The sequence below is a fragment of the Oryctolagus cuniculus genome, chromosome 4 (genome assembly GCF_964237555.1).
Source record: "Oryctolagus cuniculus chromosome 4, mOryCun1.1, whole genome shotgun sequence".
Classification (NCBI taxonomy): Eukaryota; Metazoa; Chordata; class Mammalia; order Lagomorpha; family Leporidae; genus Oryctolagus; species Oryctolagus cuniculus.
Window position 1 is genome coordinate 8,192,159 of NC_091435.1, and position 22,848 is coordinate 8,215,006.

General features: G+C 56.7%; 1 protein-coding gene across 1 annotated transcript in view; it reads right to left on the reverse strand.

The window, feature by feature from the left end:
* Positions 1 to 2,068, reverse strand: part of SIM2 (SIM bHLH transcription factor 2) — a 42,407-nt gene extending 40,339 nt beyond the window's left edge. Inside the window, exon 1 of the mRNA XM_051833637.2 lies at positions 1,238 to 2,068. Within this exon, the coding sequence (XP_051689597.2) occupies positions 1,238 to 1,412 (175 nt within the window). The 5' untranslated portion in view covers positions 1,413 to 2,068. The remainder of the gene's footprint in view (positions 1 to 1,237) is intronic.
* Between the last annotated feature and the right edge of the window lie 20,780 nt (positions 2,069 to 22,848).

Genomic DNA, 22,848 nt, shown 5'->3' on the forward strand with positions numbered 1-22,848 from the left:
TCTCAAGCAGCAGAAGGGATTGCAGCCCGAGCCGTCTCTGCCAACCCAAGTAGCAAAGTGGAGAACTACTCCGGCTCCGGCAAGCGAGGAAAAGGACGCACCGCCTCGGAGAGACGCCACGGCTCTCGGCTCTCGGCTCCCTGGCCCTCGGTGCTCCAGCGCGGCGAGAAGCGCAGCTCCCAGCCAGGGCCGGCTACAAATAACAGGTTTCGTGGTGGCGATTGCAAACAGCGGGGCTTATGGAGTTCAGGTCGAGCGCCTGGCACAGACCAGCGTCCACGGAGGAGCCCTGTGGCCCATGGACACCTGTCGCCGAGGTAGCCACGACCACCGAGCTGAAGCTCTCCCAGCCGCGGCGCAGCTCTCGGCCGCTAGGCCAGGACGTCCCGGAGCGCCCGCCAGGCCCCGGAGGAGTGCGCCAGCCTGCAGCATCGGAATCCCTCAGGCTGGCCGCAGCGACCCCGGGGGCCTGCTGCTTGGCGGTGCCAGGCTGGCGTGTGCGGCGGCGAAGCCCACCCACCTCCTCCTTTCCTTCGGTCCTAAGAGTTTCCAGCCGATCGCATCGCGTCTTTCTGGGGGCGTCTCCGGTTCTTTCAGGCTGGGTCTGCGCTTGCCAGCCCGCCCACTCTCCTATCCTGATCTCCCACGTCCTGGATCCAAGGGAAGTGGACAGGAAAAGGAGCCCCTACAAGTGCTCAGCGCGGCCTGCCCGGGAGCCGGCGCATGGAACGCAAGAGCCCTGCACCCCTCCAGGCAAAGAGGAGAAATGAGGAGAGTAGATTAAAAGGGGACATTTTAAAAAGAGTAGGGAAGGGGAGGCGAGGGAGAAAGAGAAAAGAAAGGAAAGCAAGGGTGAACTGGAAGAGAAAAGAAAGAAGGGAGAGAAACAAAAAAAAGAAAGCAAAAAGGAAAGAATGGAGAGAGAGAAAAGAAAGAGAAAAAAGAAAGAGAGAGAGAAAGAGAGAAAAATAAAAAGAAAGAAGACTGACTGTAATGGTGGAGCCGGTGCAGGCCTGGGGACCTTCTGTTCCTGGGACAACTCTTGGTTCGCTAATGCGCGACCCTGGGACAAAAGATGGTTTGGTGGCCTGGGCCGTCCCAGCCTTGCCCCTCTCCTTGAGTCAGGGTTGGAGCTGAAGCCCCCGCCGGGGCCTCCCCAGGCAGCTGGCTGCTGCTCCCCGCCTGCGCCGAGGCCGCCAGCTCCCCAGCGTCCCCGGCGGCCCACCTGCGGCCTCACCTTCGGGGAAGACGGCGCGCATCTTCAGATAGCTCGTGGTGAGTCGGATGATGGACGCTTTGTCCAGCTGCGAGGTGATGGCCGACGGCAGCGGGAGCAGCTTGGCCAGCTCGTAGAACTCGCCATTTTCCTTCTCCCTCCTGGTCTTGGCCGCATTCTTGGACTTCTCCTTCATCGCGCCTCGGCTCTGGGCATATTAGACCCGGCGGCGCTGCAGGCCCGCGGAGCCCCGCTCGGGCTGCCCCGGCGGGGACCGGCAAAGGGGTTCCGGAGCCAGGTGGGTCCGGAGCGCCGGCCGCGGGCAGGTGCGCGGGACCGCCCCGGGGCACCGAGGCGCCTCGCCGCAGCCGCCAGCCCTGGGTTCGGCGCAAACCCGCGGCGCCGCCCCGCGCTCCGCCCGCCGCGGCCCGGGGCGCAGCCTCCTCGGGGCTGGGCTGTCCCGCGGCGACCGGAGCACCGCTTCCCGCTCGCTTCTGCTCTCTCTTCCTCCCTCCGCCTGTGGCCCGTGTCTCGGCTTTCCCGAGGGCGAGGGGGCCGGCGAGAAGGCGGCGGCGCCCTTTAGTCCTTAGCCGAGGGTGTGCACCCGCGGCCGCGAGGCCCCTCCGCCGCGGAGGGCCGCAGGGGCGGCGGCGGCCGCGGAGCCATGGAGCGGGAGGCGAGCGGAGGGGAGTGGGGCGCAGGCGGCTGGGGCCCGGCCCCGGCGCGCTCTCCTGCCCTCCCTGGCCGCTCTCGGTGCCTGGAGACGCGGTGCCTGGAGCCCGCGAAGGTGGCGAGGCGCAGCCGCTCCGCCGTCCACGTGCGACCGAACTGCGTTTGTTTATGGCGGACCCGCCTTCGGGCGGAGCGCGGGGCCGCCCCGGCCCAGGGGGGGAGGGGGACCGGCAGGGGGAGGGGCCGTGGCGGGGGCGGGGGCGGTGAATCTCGCCTCCGACCCTGCCGCGGCCCTGGAGCCACTGGCGCGCCTCCGCGCCGCTGCCCCCAGGGACTCTCCTGGTGGAGACCCGCGCGCTCCCGGGCTCGGGCAAGTCGCGGTGAGTGCACCCGGCGCCCCGTGGGGACCCGACCTCCGAGAGCGGGTCGCGGGACCTGGGCGCTCGGCTGGGCGCGGGGAGGAGCGAAGTAGGGAGGAGGGAGGGGTGTCCAGGCCTCCTCTGTGGCTCTCGGGCAGGTCGCCGGCGGGCGCAGCCGGGAGGAGGCGGCGAGACCCGCCGGCCAAGTGCCCTGCCGGGGAGCGCCGAGTCCTCGGAGCGCGAGCGGCTCCTGTGCTCTCGCCCTCCCCAAGTCGCAGGTCCGAGAGCCAAAGCGGTGCGGCCAGAGGGAAGGGCCCCCGCCCCATACACATACACAAAAGGAAATCGCGGGAGGCTCCGAAGTGACCCTTCTGCCCCTTGTCTCCTGCAAACAGAGCAAAAAGAGATCGGCGCCCTCGCAGGAGGCCGCCAGGACGCCCGGGCCGGGCGGAAGGAGGGAGGGGTTCGGGGAGCCGAGCCTGGCGGCGAGGCCTCTCCCTGGGCGCCGGCCGGAGCTGCCCGAGAGTGGCGCAGCCGCACGATCCGTTGCAGCGGGGATTTCGGGGGATCGCAGTGGGGCGGTCACTTGGGGGCGAGGGTTGCAGAGGTGGGCTCACCTGGCAGGCGTCGGTGGGGCCCAAGCGACAAGACAGAAGACAGGGGAGCTGGGAGGCGCCTTTGGAGGCGAGGCCACCCGGCATCCCGCCGCGCTCTCTCTGGGACACCCGAGACTTGAGGAGTCTTGCTGTCCCGCCTTGTCCCAACCTTAAGCGTCTGCACCCCGGGATAGGTTTGGGCACGGGGTCCTCCGCCCACGCCACCTACGGCGATGGGCAACAACCCTATCCTTTCCAGGAGCCTGAAAGCCCCGACGCAGTGTGGACACCAGCTCCCTAGGCGCCCCGGGTTATGGACAGGCGCAGAGGCCACAGTCACTCTGGGACTTCGGGGTCCTGGGTGGTCTCCCGGCGGTGTGCCGCGCACTGTTGGGATCTGGGGCCTTGGAGCGCCTACGCTAGAGGTAGCCACGCGGATGGAGGTCGCCCGATCAGAAGAGCTGGCCGGGGGGATTTTCGCTCCGGGCGCACTGCGTTCTTCCTCTGCCCAGGAGGAGCCGGCTGCTCGGCGCTCTCAGGGGCAGGCACCAGGAAGACCCGGTCCCGACCACCGTGCCTGCAGCAGGCGCTCCTCACTTCCCGTAGGGACCCCATTAAGGCCAGGACTTTGAAGGCATTAGAGGCGGCGTAGACGCCCCATCCAGGTGGTTGGCAACGTGAGCAAACCCGGGCTCACCCCCGCCGGCCCCTCTCACCCTGGCAAACCCACCGCAGAGCCGCTGGAGCAGGGAGCAAGAGGAACCCGCATTTTTCGCGGGGGTGGTGGTGGTGGAGGTGGAGGACTGGGAGCATGGTGCGCTCTCCTGTTACTGGTGCGAGCCGCGCGGGTACGCGGTGCCCAAACCCATGAATCTTGCGCTGGGCAGCGCCCGTGCTGCCGGATCTGGCTTTGACGCAGAGAGGGCACCGGGCTGCGGCCCAGGCCCCGCTGCGGCTTTCGCAGCTCCCCCACCCCCACCCCAACTCTGCACGCACTGCCATCTTCCTGGCTTCGGGAGGATTCAACGCTTCTCTCCACCCCCCCCCCCCCCACGATTTCCGACCCTCAATCAAGCCTCCCGAGCTTGAAAAGGGATTACGCAGATCGCAGAAGCATGGCTAAGTGGCACTGGGAGAGACCCCACAAGTAACAAGCACGGAAACTTTCTCCCAAAACCAAATTCCCCGGATTTAACGGGAAAACGCACGGGAGCTCTGGCGGCCCGGTTTTCCCAGGCGCAGCCGCGGCCCGCGCAGCTGCGAGGCAAGTTCGAACCGCGTGCTCTGGGAGGTCGGAAAACAGAATTTAAAAATTCGAAGGTGAGTGGCGTGGGCCGCGTCCAGGCCCCAAGCCTGCCCGAGCAGAAGCCCCTGCCCCCAAACATTCCTCCTCTGTCTGCACACCCGGCTGCGGGACCCGGGTCTCCGAAGGCATTCCCGAAAGTACTCAAAGCCCTGGGCGCGGATTCCGCGTTTTCCCAGGTGGCAAAGAATGTGGCGTTAGCGCGCGACAGCGAAGGCAGAAGCTACCCCTGTCCCAGGGCTGTGCCTAAGGGAGGGAGATCTTCGGCCTCGGCGCAGGTCACCCACGGGCCCTATGAGGGACAGTCAGAGCCAAGTCCGAAGATCTTACAAACCAAAAAGCCCCGACTGAGTGCTCAGAACTTTGGCGGCGACTGCGGACTGGGACACCGGCTACGTGTCTCTCGCTCGGGGCACGGCCAGCTCGTAGGGCTGCAGCAGCCCACCCCGGGTCCCAAGACATCACCCCGCAAGGGCGGTTCACACGCTGGCCCGGAAGGAGCCCACAGAGTCCGACAGGAGGGCGAGCGGGCGAGGGGGCCCGGCCGCTCGAGTTCAGGAGCGTGGGCGCGCGGCCTGCTAGCCCCGCGCCGCCCCAGCGGTCTGCCCCGCGTACCCCTACGTCTTGGAAATTTTCCATTACACAACTAATCTGGAAGGAATTCAGGCCCTGGGAGGAAAGGGGGGCGGGCCCTGATCGTCCCGCATCTGCCCGAGTTTCCGTTTCAGCTGCCGCGCCCCGCGCGCCTACCTGGGGCGGACTTTCAGGGGAGGTCAACGCAGACAAGCGCAGAGGGTCCACCAGGGACCGGCCCCCGGGACGGGCCCCTGACGTGGCGGATCACAAACCTTGTCACTAAGGGGTTGGGGGACAGGCAGAGCTCCCCCGCCCTGGCCGCCCACTCCCAACCCCCAAGCCGAGGCGACAGGCAACCCTGCGGAGGGTCAGACCCCAAAAAGCCGGGGTCTGCCACTGGCGGTGCTCACGCCGCGAAACACTGCGCGTGTCCGGTGCCACATGTGGCTAGTTCCAGCCTGGGAGACGTTCTTGTCCTAAAGAGCGGCCCTCCTTTCCCGCGTAAACCTCGTAGAGACCTCAACAACAATCCCCAGGGTCCTGGCTGCTCCCAGAAAGCAGGGAGCACCACGTTTACCCCACAGTGTTTAAAAATAATTGCAGGTATCCAGAGCGACTTCCTAATAGTGTATCCCTGAGAGCCCTAGACAAACTCGCTCTGCCTGCTCCATCCCAAGTAGTGGGGGGTGGGGGGGGAGTATTTCTCCTTTTTTTTTTTTTTTTAAGTGTTCTTTTAACTAGAAGCCCCTCCTTTGGGAAAGTGTGGGCTTTAAGGCTGGTCTGGTTGAGATGACAGGAACCCGGGCAGGTCCGGCTTCCTGCGCTGGGCCCATAGGCCCCTGGACTGGGTTCAGGGACCAGGTCTCTCTCCTGAGCCTCCCGCGTGCCGGGCTGCAGGTCTCCGTGGGGCTGGGGGCTTGAAGCCCACGCTTCTTTCTGGGATCCAGGAATGGGTGGTGACCACGTTCCCCCAATCTCTGTCCAGGAGGACTCGGGGTTTGGAGACTGGGGGCACCAGGGTGTCTTCTGGGACAGTGCCTCCCCTGTCTCAACGCAGGGCATTTAGTGGGACACAAGCAGTCTCCGGTCCTTACAGGTAGCAGCCAGGTCCTTGAGAGGGGCCGCCCCAGGAGCAGGCCCACTGGGCTTGTGGGGATAAACGGACACGTGTCAGAGTTCATTCTACCCGGGGAGGAGCAGAGGCGACACCTCCCTCTGCGTTTCGCGTCTGTCTCCCGGGCCCAGCCCTGCCTTCCCCCGGGGCGGGCTCCGACAAGGTTCATGGACGCACACAGACACCCAGTGACCTTCGGAGGTTGGCAGTCCGGGGTCTCTGCCGAGCGAAAGCGGCGCCCAGCGTCCAGGAGCCATGCTTGCGGCCAGACGGGGCTTCCCAGCCAAAGGAGAGCAGAAGCCCCGAGGCGCCCACCTTCCTCCACCCTGCTTGTCCCACAGCGTCCTGGGAGGCTGTGATCACTTGGGAAAGCTCCGTGAGCCCCGAACTTTCTCGGTAGTTACATCAGTGAGCGCCTAGAAATCTGAAAACCGATTCGTTCACCCGTGTCGCCGCGGAAACGGCCCTTCGCAAACTCAACCCCAAAATCGCCTTTAAGAAACAAAAACAACACCTACCCGCCGCGATAAATATTTCTGCACATCAAAGAAAGTCCCAGCGTGATGGGCTTCATTTTTTTTCCCTAGCTTTTAATAACAGCAATAGCCAATCCTTAATATAGGGCTGGCCAAAACGGAGGGTTCATTTGGCGCAGGGTCCTCTTGCCGGGCGCCCACAGCAGTGGGGACCTCCGGGTCTGGGGGAAAACGCGCGCACAAAGTTACGGAAAGGCCGGCGGGCGGGCCTGGCTGGGCGCGCGCACCTTCCCGCTTCCAGCGGGTGTTTATTTTTGTGATTTTATTTCAGAGACCGGCGTGAGAGGTGTGTGTATGGGAACACACTTACTCCCAGAGGAGCAAGAGGCGAGGCCCACACAGCCCGGCGCTCCTCCGTCCCAGGTTTCGCCCTGCGGGCCGCGCGCAAACCGGACTTCGCGTCTGAGCCGCGGCGGGGACTGCACCTGCTCCTGTTCCACGCTGCGGCGAGGCCCCCTCGCAGCCCTCCGCGCCGTGGACGCACTCGGACTTCGGGGGTTGCGGGCCACACGTGGGCACGAGAGCCGCGCGGCTGGAGTGGATGGAGAGTCAGGCTCCCCAGACGCCAGAGGTCTCCTGGACTTAGAGAGGGGTCTCGGCACGTCCCCCTGGCACTGAAGGAAATTATTTAGGAGATGGCGTCGCGGCGCGGCTTTTGGCGCTCGCTCGCTCCTCCAGCCTCCCGCGTGGTTAGAAACGCTGCCCGGGAACGTGGGCGGAAGGGGGCGCAATGCGCACGCTGCCCGTAGTTGGGGGCGCGTGGTGGTGGCCAGAGGTCGTTCAGGGCGCGCAGGAGGCACAGGGGCCTTCGCGCGCAGGGCCGCGGTCACATGGGGTGGTGGGCGCCCGCGGCCGTGACGCTCTGGTGCGTGGACCTGAGCCCCGATGCGCGCGGCCCCTGCGCGTCTCCCACTCGCCCTTCTGCTCGGGTCGCTCTGCCCTCGCTCGGCTCCTGCCTCTCAGATTCTTTCCTCGCGGGGAGTGGGGACTGGACGGAGCTGGGACCCGTGTGGCACGGACGAGAGGCGCCGGGCACCGGTGCGGGTGGGTCGGGGTGTCTGGTGGGGTGGGAAGCAGAAGTCGCGCTTCCCGAGCTGTCCCGGACGGAGCGCGGCTCCGGGAGGCGCAGCCTTCGTGGGGGAGACGGGCGCGTGCGAGATGGAGAAGAGGAGGAGGAAGAGGAAGGTCTCACGCCCCCTCGGTGGCCCCTAGACCCTTCTGAGTGCCGGTACAGACGAGCGCGTTTTCGTGCAAAACCACGGACTTTTTTTTTTTTTTCTTTTCCTCAATTCAGGAGCGTTTCCCCCACGAAGGGCATCGGATAGCTGAATGACTTCAAATTTCCACTGTGCGTTTTACGAAAATGGCCCCAACTCCACCACCCTCTCCGCTTTTTAGGGGGCGGAAACAAAATAAGCTTGGGCATTGCACGCACGCTCCCGCCAGCCTGCGGGTGTGCACAGGTTTATTAACTTCCCCGGATTCCTCTCTGAGCTCCTCTCGCGGCCGCTTTTGCCCTGGGGTGCAGCGAGCCCTCGGGCGCCTTGCTGGGTCGGGCGCGCAGACCCTTCCCGCCGCCTTCCTCCTCGTGGGAGAGGCGATCGGAAACTCCCGTGAGCGCGGCTCCGCTGCCACAGGACCCAGACTAGTGAAACCGCTGTAGTATGATGCCGGAGACCTGGTGTCAACCTTGCGTTTAATTTTGGCGAGTTCCTCCCATTTGCCAGGCCCTGAGCTGGGATGGGCGCCAAGGAACAGGGGGGGAAGGTGGGTCACAGCTGGGAGAGTTTATAGAGAAATCTAACTTTTGAGCGGGTACTCGCACAGTGGACAGGTGGACCTGGCTCCTCCTGGCGCACCCGGCACCGTTTTTACACTTGCTTCGGCGCCCTCCACGCGGGACCGAAAGCAAAGGCTCCAATACCTGTTAAACAATTAAGCAAAGTTGTGAGTTCTGCCAAACTCACGCGCGAGGTTTCCATTTAGCCTCATGCCTATGCCATCAGTTTGGGAAAAGCTGACAGCTCCAAGTAGGTAAAGATGAGAAGAGAGACGCCCCAACCCTGGGGGAATCCCACAGCTAACCCCGCTCACCGGTTCCTGCGGAGAGCGCGAGGTGGACCGGACCTCATGGCCTGAGATGCAGCAGGCAAGTTTTTCTGAAAGCTAATCCCTGAAACGGAAGTCCACACTCATCACCTTGCACAAACATGTAAATTTCGGAGCAGCCTGAAATGGGCCATGGAAGAAGAAGGCTTGCTTCCGGTTGAACCCGCAGCGGATCGCTTAAAAGTTGCAAATCTTCCGCTGAGGGTTAGAGAGGCAATCACCGAGAATGTCCTAGCTCCAAGGACAGGGCACGGGCTCCATGGGGAGCTGGAAAATTTATATTTGTACAAAACCCCTTTGAACAATGATTTGACAGTAAATATCTTTTCCTTTTGTCTGTGGATCTGGATTTCTCAGCGATGCTTTGCGTGTGTGGATCGTGGGGGAAGCTGACTGATGGTCTTTTAGGAATCCAAGCTTTCAAGTTGATTTTTTTGTGCCGGTCATGGAAGCTGCTTTACTTTGGATATTTTATGTGATGGTTGTCAAGGCAACCTTGGGTAAAATTTCTCAGGAGTGTCTCCTGAACACATTATTCATAATTAAAAAGTGATTCATAGAAATCACCAGAAAAATTATGGCACATTATGTTCAAACATGTTTTTAGGCCATGTGGAATAAATAAAATCAGTATGGTCGGATTGGGTAGTACCGCCTCCCAGCCTTCCTCTGGCGGTGCCAGGAGGACCTGGTATCACTTCAGAGATTTAAAAATAGCCTGTGTGATATGAACCAAGAAAAAAAAAAGCCTGCATTGCTGCCAGGTAGTTTCTATACTGAAAAGGCAAGTTACAATTCCGTTTTTAAAGAGACCCTTCTGTAGTATAGCCTAAGGGGTGAGTAAGCACCAAGAGAGAACCTTGAGTAACCTTATGTTTTTTTAAGGGGAAATATGGAAGAAGACTGAAAGAATGGACCCACTGGCACGCAGGCTCACCCCCGAACAGGCCAGCTGGTCGGCAACAGAGTTTTTGCCACCTCAGTGGTGAAACTTCCGAGACCGGTCTTCCTGCTCTTGAACTTTGCAGGGATGTGCCACACATGATGATGGTCCCGGGGGATTAGCATACAAGCCCCTCTGCCGGTGGCTCTGTGAGTGGGAGCCCTTCCTGGTGAAGCAGCGCAAGGCGTATAAAGGCTATTTAGTGACCAGTGCCAGTTAATGCAGCTTCTAGTGGTGTGGGGGTTACAGTCTGACCCACCCCACCTTAGGCATTGGTGATGGCGACACTACAAGGGGATTTCAGAAAGTTTGTGGAAAAGTGGCACTAGAATTAAAATTAATTAATTAATTTTAGTGCAAAATATTTTGAAATCCATGGTTTTTTTTTTCATAATACGCATTTTCTTGGCCAACTTTTAAGTTTTCATTTGACAGAGAGGGAGGGGTCTTCGTCTTCTGGTTCATGTCCCAGATGCTTGCAGCAGCCAGGGCTGGGCCAGGCTGAAGCCAGGAGCCTGGACCTCCACCTGGGTCTCTTCCGAGTGAGCGGTAGAGACTCAGCTGTGAGCCAACACCTGCTGTCTCCTCGGGTGCACACTGGCAGGAAGCTGGAAGAGGAAGCAAAGCCAAGACTTGAACCCAAGCACTCTGATGTGGCATCCAGGCATCCCAAGTGGTTCTTTTTTTAAGATTTATTTATTTATTTGAAAGTCAAGTTACACAGAGAGAAGGAGAGGCAGAGAGAGAGAGGGGTCTTCCATCGCTGGTTCGCTCCCCAAATGGCCGCAATGGCCAGAGCTGGGCCGATCTGAAGCCAGAAGCCAGAAGCTTCCTCTGGGTTTCCCACGCAGGTGCAGGAGCGTCAGGACTTGGGCTGTCCTCTACTGCCTTCCCAGGCCACAGCAGAGAGCTGGATTGGAAGTGTAGCAGCCAGGACTCAAACCGGTGCCTATGTGGGATGCTGGCACTGTAGGTGGTGGCCCCACCCGTTATGCCACAGTGCCGGGCCCCCAAGTGTTTCTTAACTGCTGTGCCAAACTCTGGCTCTGTACTGTGCACTTCCAGCGAACTTGGCGAGGACCCCCTATATATATATATATATATATATATATATATATATACATATATATATCTACATATATAAGCACAAACACACACGCTCACATACACACAGAGAGATATATATTAGTAGCTATTCAATGTAGAAAACCAGCATTTAATAGAGCGGTTATTAAATAATCCAAATTGAAGCCATTGCTAAGAATGCACTCCCATTTACCTGCCTAAAACCCTACATGCAGCCTCCACCCCCGCACGGTCTCTTTAGCCCTGTTCCACCTGGCTGTGGGCTGGTGCTGACTCATGGTGTGAAGGCGGCTACAGCAGATGGAGGGGTGCGGGTCCCACGTGCAGTGCAGGGCTGGAGGAGCTTCGAAGCGGCTTCTTCTGTCTGCTGCCGAAGGAATGCAGAGTCCTCACGCACGCCTCCTCCGCACGCGCCGTGACTCATGCAGGAACCATTCACGGAGCGGCCACAGCGTGCCGGGCGCCGGGCCAGGCTCTCGAACTGGAAGCCAGCTTCTGCCATTGAGACTGTGGCGACTTTGAGAATGTGGCCTGCTGGTGGGCGTCCAGGGCCTTGGAAGCATTTGTAGCTTTTGATTCTTTTTCATCTGCTTATGTGTCCTACAGGCCAATGAGCCAGGCTCCGAAAGCCTTTCTGCACCAGGACTGCATAACGGTTAAGGACACGAGCTAGGCTGTCAAATCGAGGTTGGACTTCTCTTTCACCCTCCGTCTGGTTATCTGAGCAATGGGGATGGCAGCTATCTCTTAAGGAAGTGGTGCATTTTAACTCAAAACTGATGGACAGGGCCAGTACTGTGGTGTAGCGAATTAAGCTGCCGCCTGCAGTGCCGGCATCCCATATGGGCGCCTGTTTGAGACCCAGCTGCTCCACTTCCCATCCAGCTCTCTGCTGTGGCCTGGGAAAGCAGTAGAAGATGGCCCAAGTGCTTGGGCCCTGCACCCACGTGGGAGACTCCGAAGAGGCTTCTGGTTCCTGGCTTTGGATCAGTGCAGCTCTGGCTGTTGTGGCCATTTGGGGAGTGAACCATGGTGGAAGACCTCTCTCTCCCTCTCTCTGCTTCTGCCTCTCTGAAAATCTACCTTTCAAATAAATCAATAAATCTAGAAAGAAAGAAAGAGAGAGAGAGACAGACAGACAGACAGATATGCAAGCTTGGGGCCAGTGCTGTGGTGCAGCAGGTTAAAGCCCCAGCCTGCAGTGCCAGCATCCCATATTGGAGCCAGATCGAGTCCCGGCTGCTCCACTTCTGATCCAGCTCCCTGCTAAAACGCTTGGGAAAGTAGCAGGGATGGCTACAGTGCTTGGGCCTCTGCACCCACATGGGAGACACAGAAGAAGCTTCTGGCTCCTGGCTTCGGATCAGCTCAGCTCCAGTCATTGTGGCCATTTGGGGAGTGAACCAGCAGATGGGAGACTCCCCCTCCCTGTCTCTACCTCTCTCTAACTCTTCTAAATACATAATAATAAAAAAAAACTTTGAGAGAAAAAAGAAAGAAATGCAAGCTCACTCTGCCCTCATCTGTGAGCGGTGCTCCTGACCCCCAGGACGGCAGAGCAAGAGAGAGCAGCCCCAGCCACCGCTTGGCAAGCAGTGCAGTAGCCGGGCGGGACTGGTCCCAGCAACCTCACACAAGTCCTGTGATTTTTGCCTTTATGTATTTGTCCTGGGCTGTGGTTGCGGGAACTGGTGTGACAGATTCACCCAGCTGTCCACTTACGGCTCATCCGCATTGCTGGGTTTCACCGCAGGAAAGTCACGCCCTGTCTCAAGCAAAGAAGACGTTGGCTATCTGGTTTCCACTCCGGTCCTCCTCTCCCTCTCCATCCCAGCCACGTCTCTTCCTTTCTGACCATTTCCAAATGGCCACAGGCTCAGCCACACAGCAGGTGAGGAAGAGAGGAACTGTAACCCGGCTCTGGCTGACCGGGGTGAAGTGCCGCCTTCCCTCGGGATGCTTCCTGGCTCCTGGGTCTCCACGATCATCAGGACTCGGCTGTGCACCGTGTGGCCATGAGTGCCGGGGCTGGTTGGGGGGGGGCTGCCGTCCCGGCTCTGGGCGCACGCTCTGGCCCGTCTTGTGTGTCTCTGTACACAGCACCCAGCCTTAGGTCAGGCGCATCATGAATGACCAATCACTATTTCTCAATATTGATTGAGATTGAGATCAATTGTGATCCAAGCGGGACTCTCACCAAAGGCCAAATCGACTGTTGCTTGTGGCCAAACTGCTGGGAAAAGTAAGGCAGGAAATTCTTTCTTCCCCTCTGTGGCAACACCAGGACATACTGCTCTGTCACCCGAGCCTGCAGAGTAACCACTGGAAGTATCCGAGCTCCTTGGCAAGCCCCGGAAAGGGCTAATTTTAGCCTTCAATGGCCGCTGCCCTTGTATAGTTTACTGGGTCAGGTGGGGCAGGAGCCGGAGCCAAAACTGCGCTCAGAGAGACTTCTCTCCTCCAGAGTTCGTGAAGACGTGCTGTTGACACGCTTCCTCGGAGGGAACTCCTACCACTTTCACGGCATCGTGAGCCGCTCCTCAAAAATATTCGCCATCTGCCTTCCCCACAACGTCTTCCCCCAAGATCAGGTGTTAAAAAAAAAAAGTACTGGCATGGCCCTGTGTATCCTGAATTGAAAGAGACATAGGTTGACCATCGAATATTTGAATTAAGGAAGTGGACATCCACAGGGATTTCCACGCTGCTGCCCAGCTCTCCTGCCAGGATCCCGGGAGGGAATGGGTTCTGTGCTGAGCACGGAGGGCTGTACCTGGGCTGGAGTTTGCAGCTGCCCAGGCGGCCCTCGGCACAGACTCAGGATGCCTAAGAAGGCGCTGCACCTTCCCGAGATGGGTGAAGCTTTGCTCCGCACGTGCCTCCCCCCGACCAGGAGCGCCCGTCTCTCGCGCATTTGGACTGGTACAGTGCCGCTCCTGCACTGCACATCACGGGCACACCTGGTCCCAGGTGCATCCACTGACGAAGGGCCAGTCAGAACTGCTTCCTGGTGGGCCTGCTGGCCCCAGGACGCCTTCAGCAGGTGGCTGGCTCTGCTTGTTATGGGGTTTGCAGAGTCTTTGAATGTTTTAGCACATTCTTCACTAGTTAATTCAGAAAAGTTGGTGGGAAACAGAGAAAGGAAACCACGGCTTTTGTGAAGGTGCATCAGTGATGCCCAAGGGGAATTGTTGGATGCTGTGAAAGTGCGTCATTTAGACCCAGCCGGACACTCCAGGTCTCAGCGGGACTGCCTGATGTGGAATCCGTTATGATGGGAGAAGAGCACGAATGAAATGCTGGAATGCAACATGAGAATTGCACCCAAGGATAGACCCATAGTTAGCAGAGGAAAGTGTCTCACTTGTATTCTGATCGATATTTTACAAAGGGTGGAGGGGATGGCAAGGTTAAGCAGCCGCTGCTTGTGACGCTGATATCCCGTATCTGAGCGCTGGTTCTAGCCTTGGCTGCTCCGCTTCCAATCCAGCTCCCTGCTCACGCACCTAGGAAGTCAGCAGAAAATGGTCCAAGTACTTGGGCCCCTGCCACCCATGTGTGAGAGATCAGGATGGAGTTCCTGGCTCCTGGCTTCTGCATGGCCCAGCGCTCACTGTTGTGGCCATCTCTCTCTCTCTCCCTCTCTCTCTCTCTCTTTCTCAGTTATGGGGGCAGGCGTTGTAGTGCATCAGGTTAAGCCACCACTTGAGACTCCCATATCACATATTAGAGGACCTGGGCTCATATTATAAGTATCATATTATCTCACTATACCCCACAAATAGCACAATCACAATTTTAATAAAAGAAAACATTTGCTCTGACCCTTCTTCTTAAGTAGAAATAAAACCACAGCATTCTTTGTTTAGTCTGGGCTCGCGTCTCCAGCCTGCAGGTGCCTGTGTCAGGTGCGGGAGGCCCCGGATGGAGAGCGGTGCCGTGGAGTTTCCCCTCCTGCTTCCCCTGCATCCAGAGTGACGCCTCTGCCTGTACTCCAGCCTCTGCTCTCCACGTCAGTGGCTACCCGGAGCGGAGATGCTGGTGAGATGTAGAGAAAGGAACGGGGAAATCCAGCTTGGAAAACGGTGGGACACATCAGGGCTGCAACACAGCATCTGAGTATCAGGCTATACAGGCAAGCTGCAGGACGAACCACATGGTGGAGAGGATTCTCGAGGTGAACTTTATTTAAAAAAAATTTTTTTTAATTTGACAAGCAGTTAGACAGTGGGAGAGAGACAGAGAGAAAGGTCTTCCTTCCATTGGTTCACCCCCAAATGGCCGCTACGGCTGACACTGCACTGATCTGAAGCCAGGAGCCAGGTGTTTCCTCCTGGTCTCCCATGCTGGTGCAGGGCCCAAGGACCTGGGCCATCCTCCACTGCACTCCCGGGCCACAGCAGAGAGCTGGACTGGAAGAGGAGCAACTGGGACTAGAACCCAGGGTGCCGGCACCACAGGCGGAAGATTAGCCAAGTGAGCCATGGCGCCGGCACCAAGGTGGGCTTTTTTAAAAGGTGGAGTGGATGCGATGTTTTCACCTGACCCAATCCTGAGTTGAAGGTACTGTTGTCAGCCCATTTTACAGATGAGGAGGTCAAGGCCCAGGAAAGTTAATTAACCTACAGTTGGCCTCTGGGGAGGTGCTCTTAGCTTCTGTGCTATATTGCCTTGAGTTCACTTACGCCTTTAGTAAACCACAGTTTTAACAGGAACAGGCACGCTGTTAGGGAGGAGAATTCTTCCTGGAAGAAGGAGCCCTTCTGTAGCTTTTCCCACTGTAGACAAGTGTCGTGAGGACAGGACAAGAACTCCCACGTACCCTCCAGAGGAACCAGCTGTTCGCACTGCTGCCCACTTGGTTACTCATTTTCTCTCTGATTCATTTGAAAATAAGCTGGAGACACCGTGTCCTTCTACCCTTGGGACTTTCCTGTGTGTTTCCTGAGACAAGAGTCCTCTCTCCCATGGCCTCAGTGTAGTTATTAAATGAGGAATCGTGCTGGGTTTGTGGGGCTGGGTTTGTGGTGTGGAGGGTTAAGCTGCTGCTTGTGACCCCAGCATCCCATGGGGTGCCATTTCGAGACCCTGCTCCTCCACTTCTTTTTTTTTAAAGATTTATGTATTTATTTGAAAGGCAGAGGCAGAGAGAGAGAGAGAGAGAGAGAGAGAGAGAGAGAGAGAATGAGGTTTTCCATCTGCTGGTTCACCCCCAGATGGTGGCAATGGCCAGAGTTGCGCCGATCTGAAGTCAGGAGCCAGGAGCGTCTTCCATATGGGATGCCAGCACTGCAGGTGGGGGCTTTCCCCACTGAGCTACAGCGCAGGCCCTCCTCCACTTTGATCCAGCTCCCTGCGAGTGCACTGGGGAAGCAGCAGAGGATGGCCCAAGTGCTTGGGCCCCTGCACCCACGTGGGAGACCCGGATGAAGCTCATGGTTTCCACCACCCTGGGTGTTTCGACCATTTGGGGAGTGAACCAGCAGATGGAAGATCTCTGTCTGTTACTTTGCCTTTCAAGTAAATAAAATAAATCTTTTTGTTAAAAAAATTTCTTCCTTAAGAAAAAAAAAGCACTCAGGATTTCCATTCACCCTATGAGTACTGTTAAATTGCATCATTTGAATGAGGGCGTATCTGCCAGCCTTCCTCCCTCCCTGTAAATTCACTCCAGTTTCATTTGCATTAATACATGTTTTGTGGGAGACCTTGAGACCACACACAGACATTCCTCATCTCTCTCTAACATTTATGTATTTACTTGAGAGGCAGAGTCAAAGAGAGGCAGAGGCAAAGGGGGGGGGGGGCGTTCCATCCACTGGTTCACTCCCCAGATGGCGAAAATGGCTGGAGCTGCGCCTATCTGAAGCCAAGAGCCAGGAGCTTCCTCTGGGTCTCCCACATGGGTGCAGGGGCCCAAGCACTTGGACCATCTTCCACTGCTTTCCCAGGCCACAGCAGAGAGCTGGATCAGAAGTGGAGCAGCCTGGACTCAAATCAGTGCCCATATGGGATGCCGGCACTGCAGGCGGCGACTTTACCTGCTATGCCACAGCACTGGCGCTGTCCCTCTCTCTCCCTCTCTCCCCTCTTCCCCACTTCTCTAAACGTAAATGATTTATTTCTCCTTTGGGAAACACAGCTTCACTGCGCTTCCTGACAAAAGCCGTATGGGAGAACAAGTTTAATATCTTGTACAGCGATGTCTTCATTCTGCCCTCACTTTTTTTTTTCTTAGAGCTTTATTTACATATTTGAAAGGCAGAGTTACAGAGAGAGAGGGAGAGAGAAAGAGAGAGAAAGAGAGAGAAAGAGAGAAAGAGAGAGAGAGAGAGAGAGAGAGAGAGAGAGATCCTCTGTTGGTTCACCCACCCCCCGAAATGGCCATAACAGCTGGAATTGAGCCAGTCTGAAGCCAGGAGCCAGGAGCCCCCTCCAGGTCTCCCATGTGGGTGCAGGGACCCAAGCACTTGGGCCATCCTCCGCTGCTTTCCCAGGCGCACCAGCAGGGAGCTGCATCGGAAGTGGAGCTGTATCGGAAGTGGAGCAGCAGGAACTCAAACCATCGGGGGCCTTATCCACCACACCACAATCCTGGCTCCAATCCCTCACTATTTTTTTGAAGATTTATTGAAAGGTAGAGCGACTGAGAGACATAGAGGATAGACAGACACAGAGAAAGAGAGATCTTTCATCATTTACTCTGCAAATTCCTGCAACAGTCAGGTCTGGGCCGGCTCAAAGCCAGAAGCCAGGGACTCCATCGGGTCTCCCACATGGATAGTAGGGGCCCAAACACTTGGGCCATCTCCTATTGCCTTTCCAGGTTCATTAGCAGGGGGCTGGATGGGAAGCGGAGTAGCCAGGATTTGAACTGGCACTCATATGGGATGCTGGCATCTCAGGTGGCAGCTTAACCTGCTGTACCACAGCATGGGCCCTGTGGTGACCCTGTTTTGTTTGACTGTGGGTTAGGTGTGCAAGGCCACCCACGTGTGAGTGATCACCTAGTGTTCAAGTTTCTGGCCCGAGGGCATGCATTTCACCACAAGCTCATTTTTATAATTCTTTGATTTGATATTTATCAGTTTGATGTTTTGTTCTATCTGATCAGTTTTATTTACTTACAAACCCATAAAAGAGGTGTTAATTAGTAATAACAATAAAGAACTTCTGGTTAACAAAATTAGAGTCACATGAATAGGACCAAGAGTGAACTTCTGTCTGGATGCTATGTTAATTCCTACTCAGTTCTCCTGAGAGCAGAAACCAACCCCTCCTCCATTCATCTCTATCTGTTTTGGGCCATGTGACCTGTAGCTAAAGGTTTCTTCTCTCTCAGGTTTGCCAGTGCCTCCTGAGTCTGCAGGTTGGCTGAGATCAGCCGGGCGGTTCTTCTGCAGATGCTGCCGCTTGGAGCTGCAGCCATCTCGGGTCTCAGCTGGGCTGGGACAGCCAAGATGGCTCGTGTGCATGTGACAGGAGCCCCTGGGTGGGATGGATGGAGGCCAGCACCTCTGGGAAGTGCGCTGGCCTCCAGAAGGCACTAGGAGTTCTAGCCCCAGGAACAGGTCCTGGAATGAGGCAAGAGTGAGGCAAAGCTGGAAGCCAGCATCAAAGCACTGGTGGCGGGGACACCTGGGAGGCTGGACCCAGTTAAGATGCTGGATGTCGGGGCCTTGTCTCTTTCCCATGGAATCCGTGGCTTCTCCCTCTGTGTGCCTGTGGCTCTCCCTGTGGTCTCTTTAGCTTGCAGAAGTGTAAAAGCAGAAAGTGCCAGGCTTCCAGAGGCTCAGCCTGGAACTGGTGTGGCATCGCTTCTGGCAGACTCTATTGGTGAACACAGGCAAAGGCCCCGCCCAGATGCACGAGGAGGGAGGTGAGTAATATCGCTTAGCGACAACGATCTGAGAATAATTTTTATTCTACCACACCAAGTACCAAAGTCTATGTTTGTTCCCTTGGGCTGCCATAACAAATGACCACAACTCAGTGGTTTCAAACAACAGGAATGTATTCTCTCACAGTTCTGGAAGCCAGAAGTTCAAAGTCAAGTTGGCAGCAGGGACAGGGCTGTGCTCATTCCAGATGTTCTTGGGGAGGACCCTTGCTTGTCTCTCGCAGCCCCTCATGGCGCCAGGAGCTCCTGACTTGGGTGGCATCTGCCTCCACGTGACCTTGGTCCTGGGTCTCTGTGCTGCTGAGCGCCTCCCTGCCCCCCCCTTCTTTAATGGAGGCAACAGTCTGCATTAAGGGCTCAGCTCGAGACCCCCTCTAGACTACATCTGCAAAGACCCTGTTTCCAAATGAGGCCATGATCACAGGGACTGGGGGTAGGACCCAATTCACCCTGCTGGAGCGGGAGGACTGCCTTGTATTGATCCTGCTTGGAGCATGTCGTGCTCTCTAGCTGTGTGGCGTCATGTTTCGAGTTAGTTCTGGGAGATTTACTCATTAACTTTAAAAATATTTCTCTTCATCTTTTATTTCTGAGTTCCCAGATTTAGGGTTACCTCAAAACTTTCACAGAAAATAGAATTAAAAGATAAGTTTATTTTGTTGCAAAAAAATTTGAGATCCATGTCTTCAAAACATTAATGAAAATGCAGAATATAAAAAAATCATGGATTTCATTGTTTTTGCACCAAAATAAACTTATCTTTTAATCTCATTTTCCCTTGAATTTTTAAAAATTTATTTATTTGAAAGAGTTACAAAAAGAAGGAGAGGCAGAGACAGAGAGAGGGGTCTTCCATCCACTGGTTCACTCCCCAATTGGCCACAATGGCCGGAGCTGTGCCGATCCAAAGCCAGGAGCCAGAAGTTTCTTCTGGGTCTCCCACATGGGTACCGGGGCCCAAGGACTTGGGCCATCTTCTACTGTTTTCCCAGGCCACAGCAGAGAGCTGGATGGGAAGTGGAGCAGCCGGGACTTGAACCTCAGGTGGCAGCTACGCCACAGCGCCGGCCCCACCCCATGAATGTTTTAAAATCCTTCATATATACTAGAGCAGGGCACACTTTTTCTGTTAAAGATCAGAGAGAAACATGTTAGGCTTTGTCGGCCATGCAGTCTCTACTACTCGGCTTTGTTTAGTTGTTGTGTGAAGGAAGCCGTAGGCTGTATGTGGACCAGTGAGGATGGTCGTGTTCTGACAAAACTTGACTCATAAAAATAGGTGGCCAGGGGCTGGCGCTGTGGCCTAGTGGGTAAAGCCTCCACCTGCAGTACTGGCATTCCATATGGGCGCCAATTAGAGTCCTGGCTGCTCCACGTCCGACCCAGCTCTCTGCTGTGGCCTGGGAAAGCAGTAGAAGATGGCCCAAGTGCTTGGGCCCCTGCGTCTGCATGGGAGACCCGGAAGAAGCCCTAGCTCCTGGCTTCAGGTGGGCTCAGCTCTGGCCATTGCGGCTATCTGGGGCGTGAACCAGCAGATGGAAGACCTCTCTCTATCTCTGCCTCTGCCTCTCTGTAACTCTGTCCTTCAAAGAAGTAAATAAATCTTTAAAAAAAAAAAAAAAACAAACACAAAAACCGGAAACAGGCGGCCAGCGGCTTTGGTGCGCATAGTTCACCATTCTCTGTGGTAGCCTTCTCATTCTGGCCTTTACATCTGCTATTCTTTTTCATTTTTCATCTCTTTGTCTCTGCTGTGTTCTGGATCAGACCCTCAGATTTCTGTTCTAGTTCATTTAATCTCTCCTTAACAATGTAACCAATGTTTAACGTGAGTATTGAGCTTTATTTGTTTATTTAAGAAGCAGAGTGACAGAGAGAGAGAGAGAGAGAGAGAGAGAGAGATCCACCCAATTTACTGGTTCACTTCCCAAATACCTGCAATGGCTAGGACTGGGCTAGGGCCAAACCCAGGATCCTGTAACTCAGCCCAGGTCTCCCACGTGGGTGGCAGGGACCCAATTATTTGAGCCATCACTGCCGTCCCCTGCGGTTTGCACTGGCAGGGAGCTGGAGTCAGGAGCCAGAGCTGGGAATTGAAACCGGGCATTCTGATGTGGCACACGGGCATCTTCACACTTGCTCCACTGAGTCTTTCTTTTTCTTTTTCTTTTTTTTAAAGATGTATTTATTTGCTTGAAAGGTAGAGTTAGAGAGAAAGAGAGAGAAAGAAACTGATCTTCCATCTGCTGGTCCACTCCCCATTGGCCACAAATCCAGGAGCTTCTTCCGGGTCTCCCACATGAGTACAGGGGCACAAGGACTTGGGCCATCCTCCGCTGCTTTCCCAGGCGCATTAGCAGGAATCTGGACGAGAAATGGAGCAGCCTGTTCTCCAACCAGCGCCCACATGGCATGCTGGCTTCGCAGGCTGCAGCTTTACCCACCACACCACGGTGCCGGCCCACCCACTGAGTTTTTCATTCAATAGTTATATTAATATTTCTTAGACATTCCATTTGTGCTTCCCCTGTCTCTGCCAGTTCACGTCTGGTGCTTCCTGTTGCTTGTTCGTCTTTCTAACTATGCGCTTTCTTCCTTAGGCATTTTATACCGAGTCCCCTGCACGCCTTTGGTACAGCAGCGCCCTCCACAGCCTCTGGGGCTGCATCGCTACCGCTTCTCACTTCCGTTCGCTCTCAGCCCTGGTGGCTCGCCTTCCCAATTGCCTGTTGGTTTTTGTTGGGAGGTCGCGCTTCTTTTTAACTTGTGGTTTTCCTGCAAACCTGGCACTTTCCTCCAGAGAGGAGCTGCCCCTGCTTTTGCTGCTCCACACAAGGCTGTCTCAGAGTCTCGGAGGAAGGGTCTCAGAGGCAGGTCCTCCTAAGGGTCCGTGCCCCAGGACCACCTGCCCTCTCCCCGTGGCCACAGGTGCAGGCCGGCTCCCTGGGCTCAGTCAGGGACTCCAGCCCCGCCCCATGCCTGTCAGGCAGCTCATCCACATTCCCGCCCTCTTCAGCCTCCTTTTATAGTAGCCGCTGAGGGTGGAGCTCTCATGACCCAGCCCCTGTAAGCCAGGCCCCACCTCTTAAAGGGCCACCACCTCTCAGCACCCTTACATTAGGGACAAAGTTTCCAGCACGCGGACTCTAGAGGGACAAACCGTAGCAGGTGGTAAGGCCAGCTTAGCTTCCAGTTCTGGGAGCCTGGGCACTCCAGTCTATTTCCTTTCCTTCCCTACATCACTAGCGTTAGTCCATTTAGTGCTGCTGTAATGAAACACATGGGCAGGTTATTTATAAAGAGAAGAGTTCATTTAGCTCATGGTTCAGGAGGTCTGAGTGTGCTGTGCCTGCCTAAGCCCAGCTCTGGTGAGGGTCCCCTCGGCTGTGCCACATAACGACCATGGCATCAGTGTGGACGTGTGCGCCTGAGGAAGAGATCACGTGGCCAAACTGGAAGCCTGAGAGACCCAGCGGTCACTCTCAGGGAACTCACTCCAGGAGTCCCGTCTCGTCTCGCCTCACGCAGAGTGACGTCCCAGTGACCCGAGGACCTGCTCCCACCAGGCTGCCCCCACCAACACCACCACGCTGGAGACCCAGCGTCCCGCACGTGGACCTCTGGGGGACACGCTCACACCATGTCCAAGCCAGAGCTGTGTGTCAGGGCCCCCGGGGACCACGCCACCTCCAGGAACAGGTCCTCGCTGAGACCCTGTGTGGTGCATGCAGGTCCCTCAAGCTCCTTGCGTCTCCTGCTCTGGAAACAAAAGCCGTCACCCATGGCTCTTTGGTGAGACTCGGGGTGGATACGCACAGTATTCACTCAGCTGGTCTGGTGTCACGGTCTGGAACAGATCGGCACAGGCACCGCCTTTTAGAGCCCCCCCCCCGCCCCGCCCTGCTCCTGCGTGGAGGAGCTTGGGCATCGTCCTTGTGGGTAAGTAGGTGGAGGAGATGACCTGGGAGTTGACCTAGTGCTGGACGCACTGTGGTTTCCTCCAACATTAGAACCACACAGAGCCTTTCTGGGCGCAGCCTGGGACTCAGTCCTGGCTCCCCCAGTAAGGGCTCCTTCTCCCGTCTGCTGGCTCATCTTGCACCATTGTCATCTCATTCTTGGAAAATGCTAGGGTTGGGGCTGCCGTTGTGATGCAGGGTGCTAAGCCTACATTTGTGATGCTGGCATCCCATATGGGCGCTGGTTCAAGTCCCGGCTGCTCCACTTCTGATCCAGCTCCCTGCTATGTACCTGGGAAAGCAGTGGAAGATGGCCCAAGCGCTTGGATCCCTGCCACCTATATGGGAGACCTGGATGGAGTTCCTGGCTCCTGGCTTCAGCCTGGCCCAGCCTTGGCCGTTGCAGCCATTTGGGGAGTGAACCAGCGGTTGGAAGATCTCTTCTCTTTCTTTCTGTCTCTCCCTGTCTCTGGCACTCT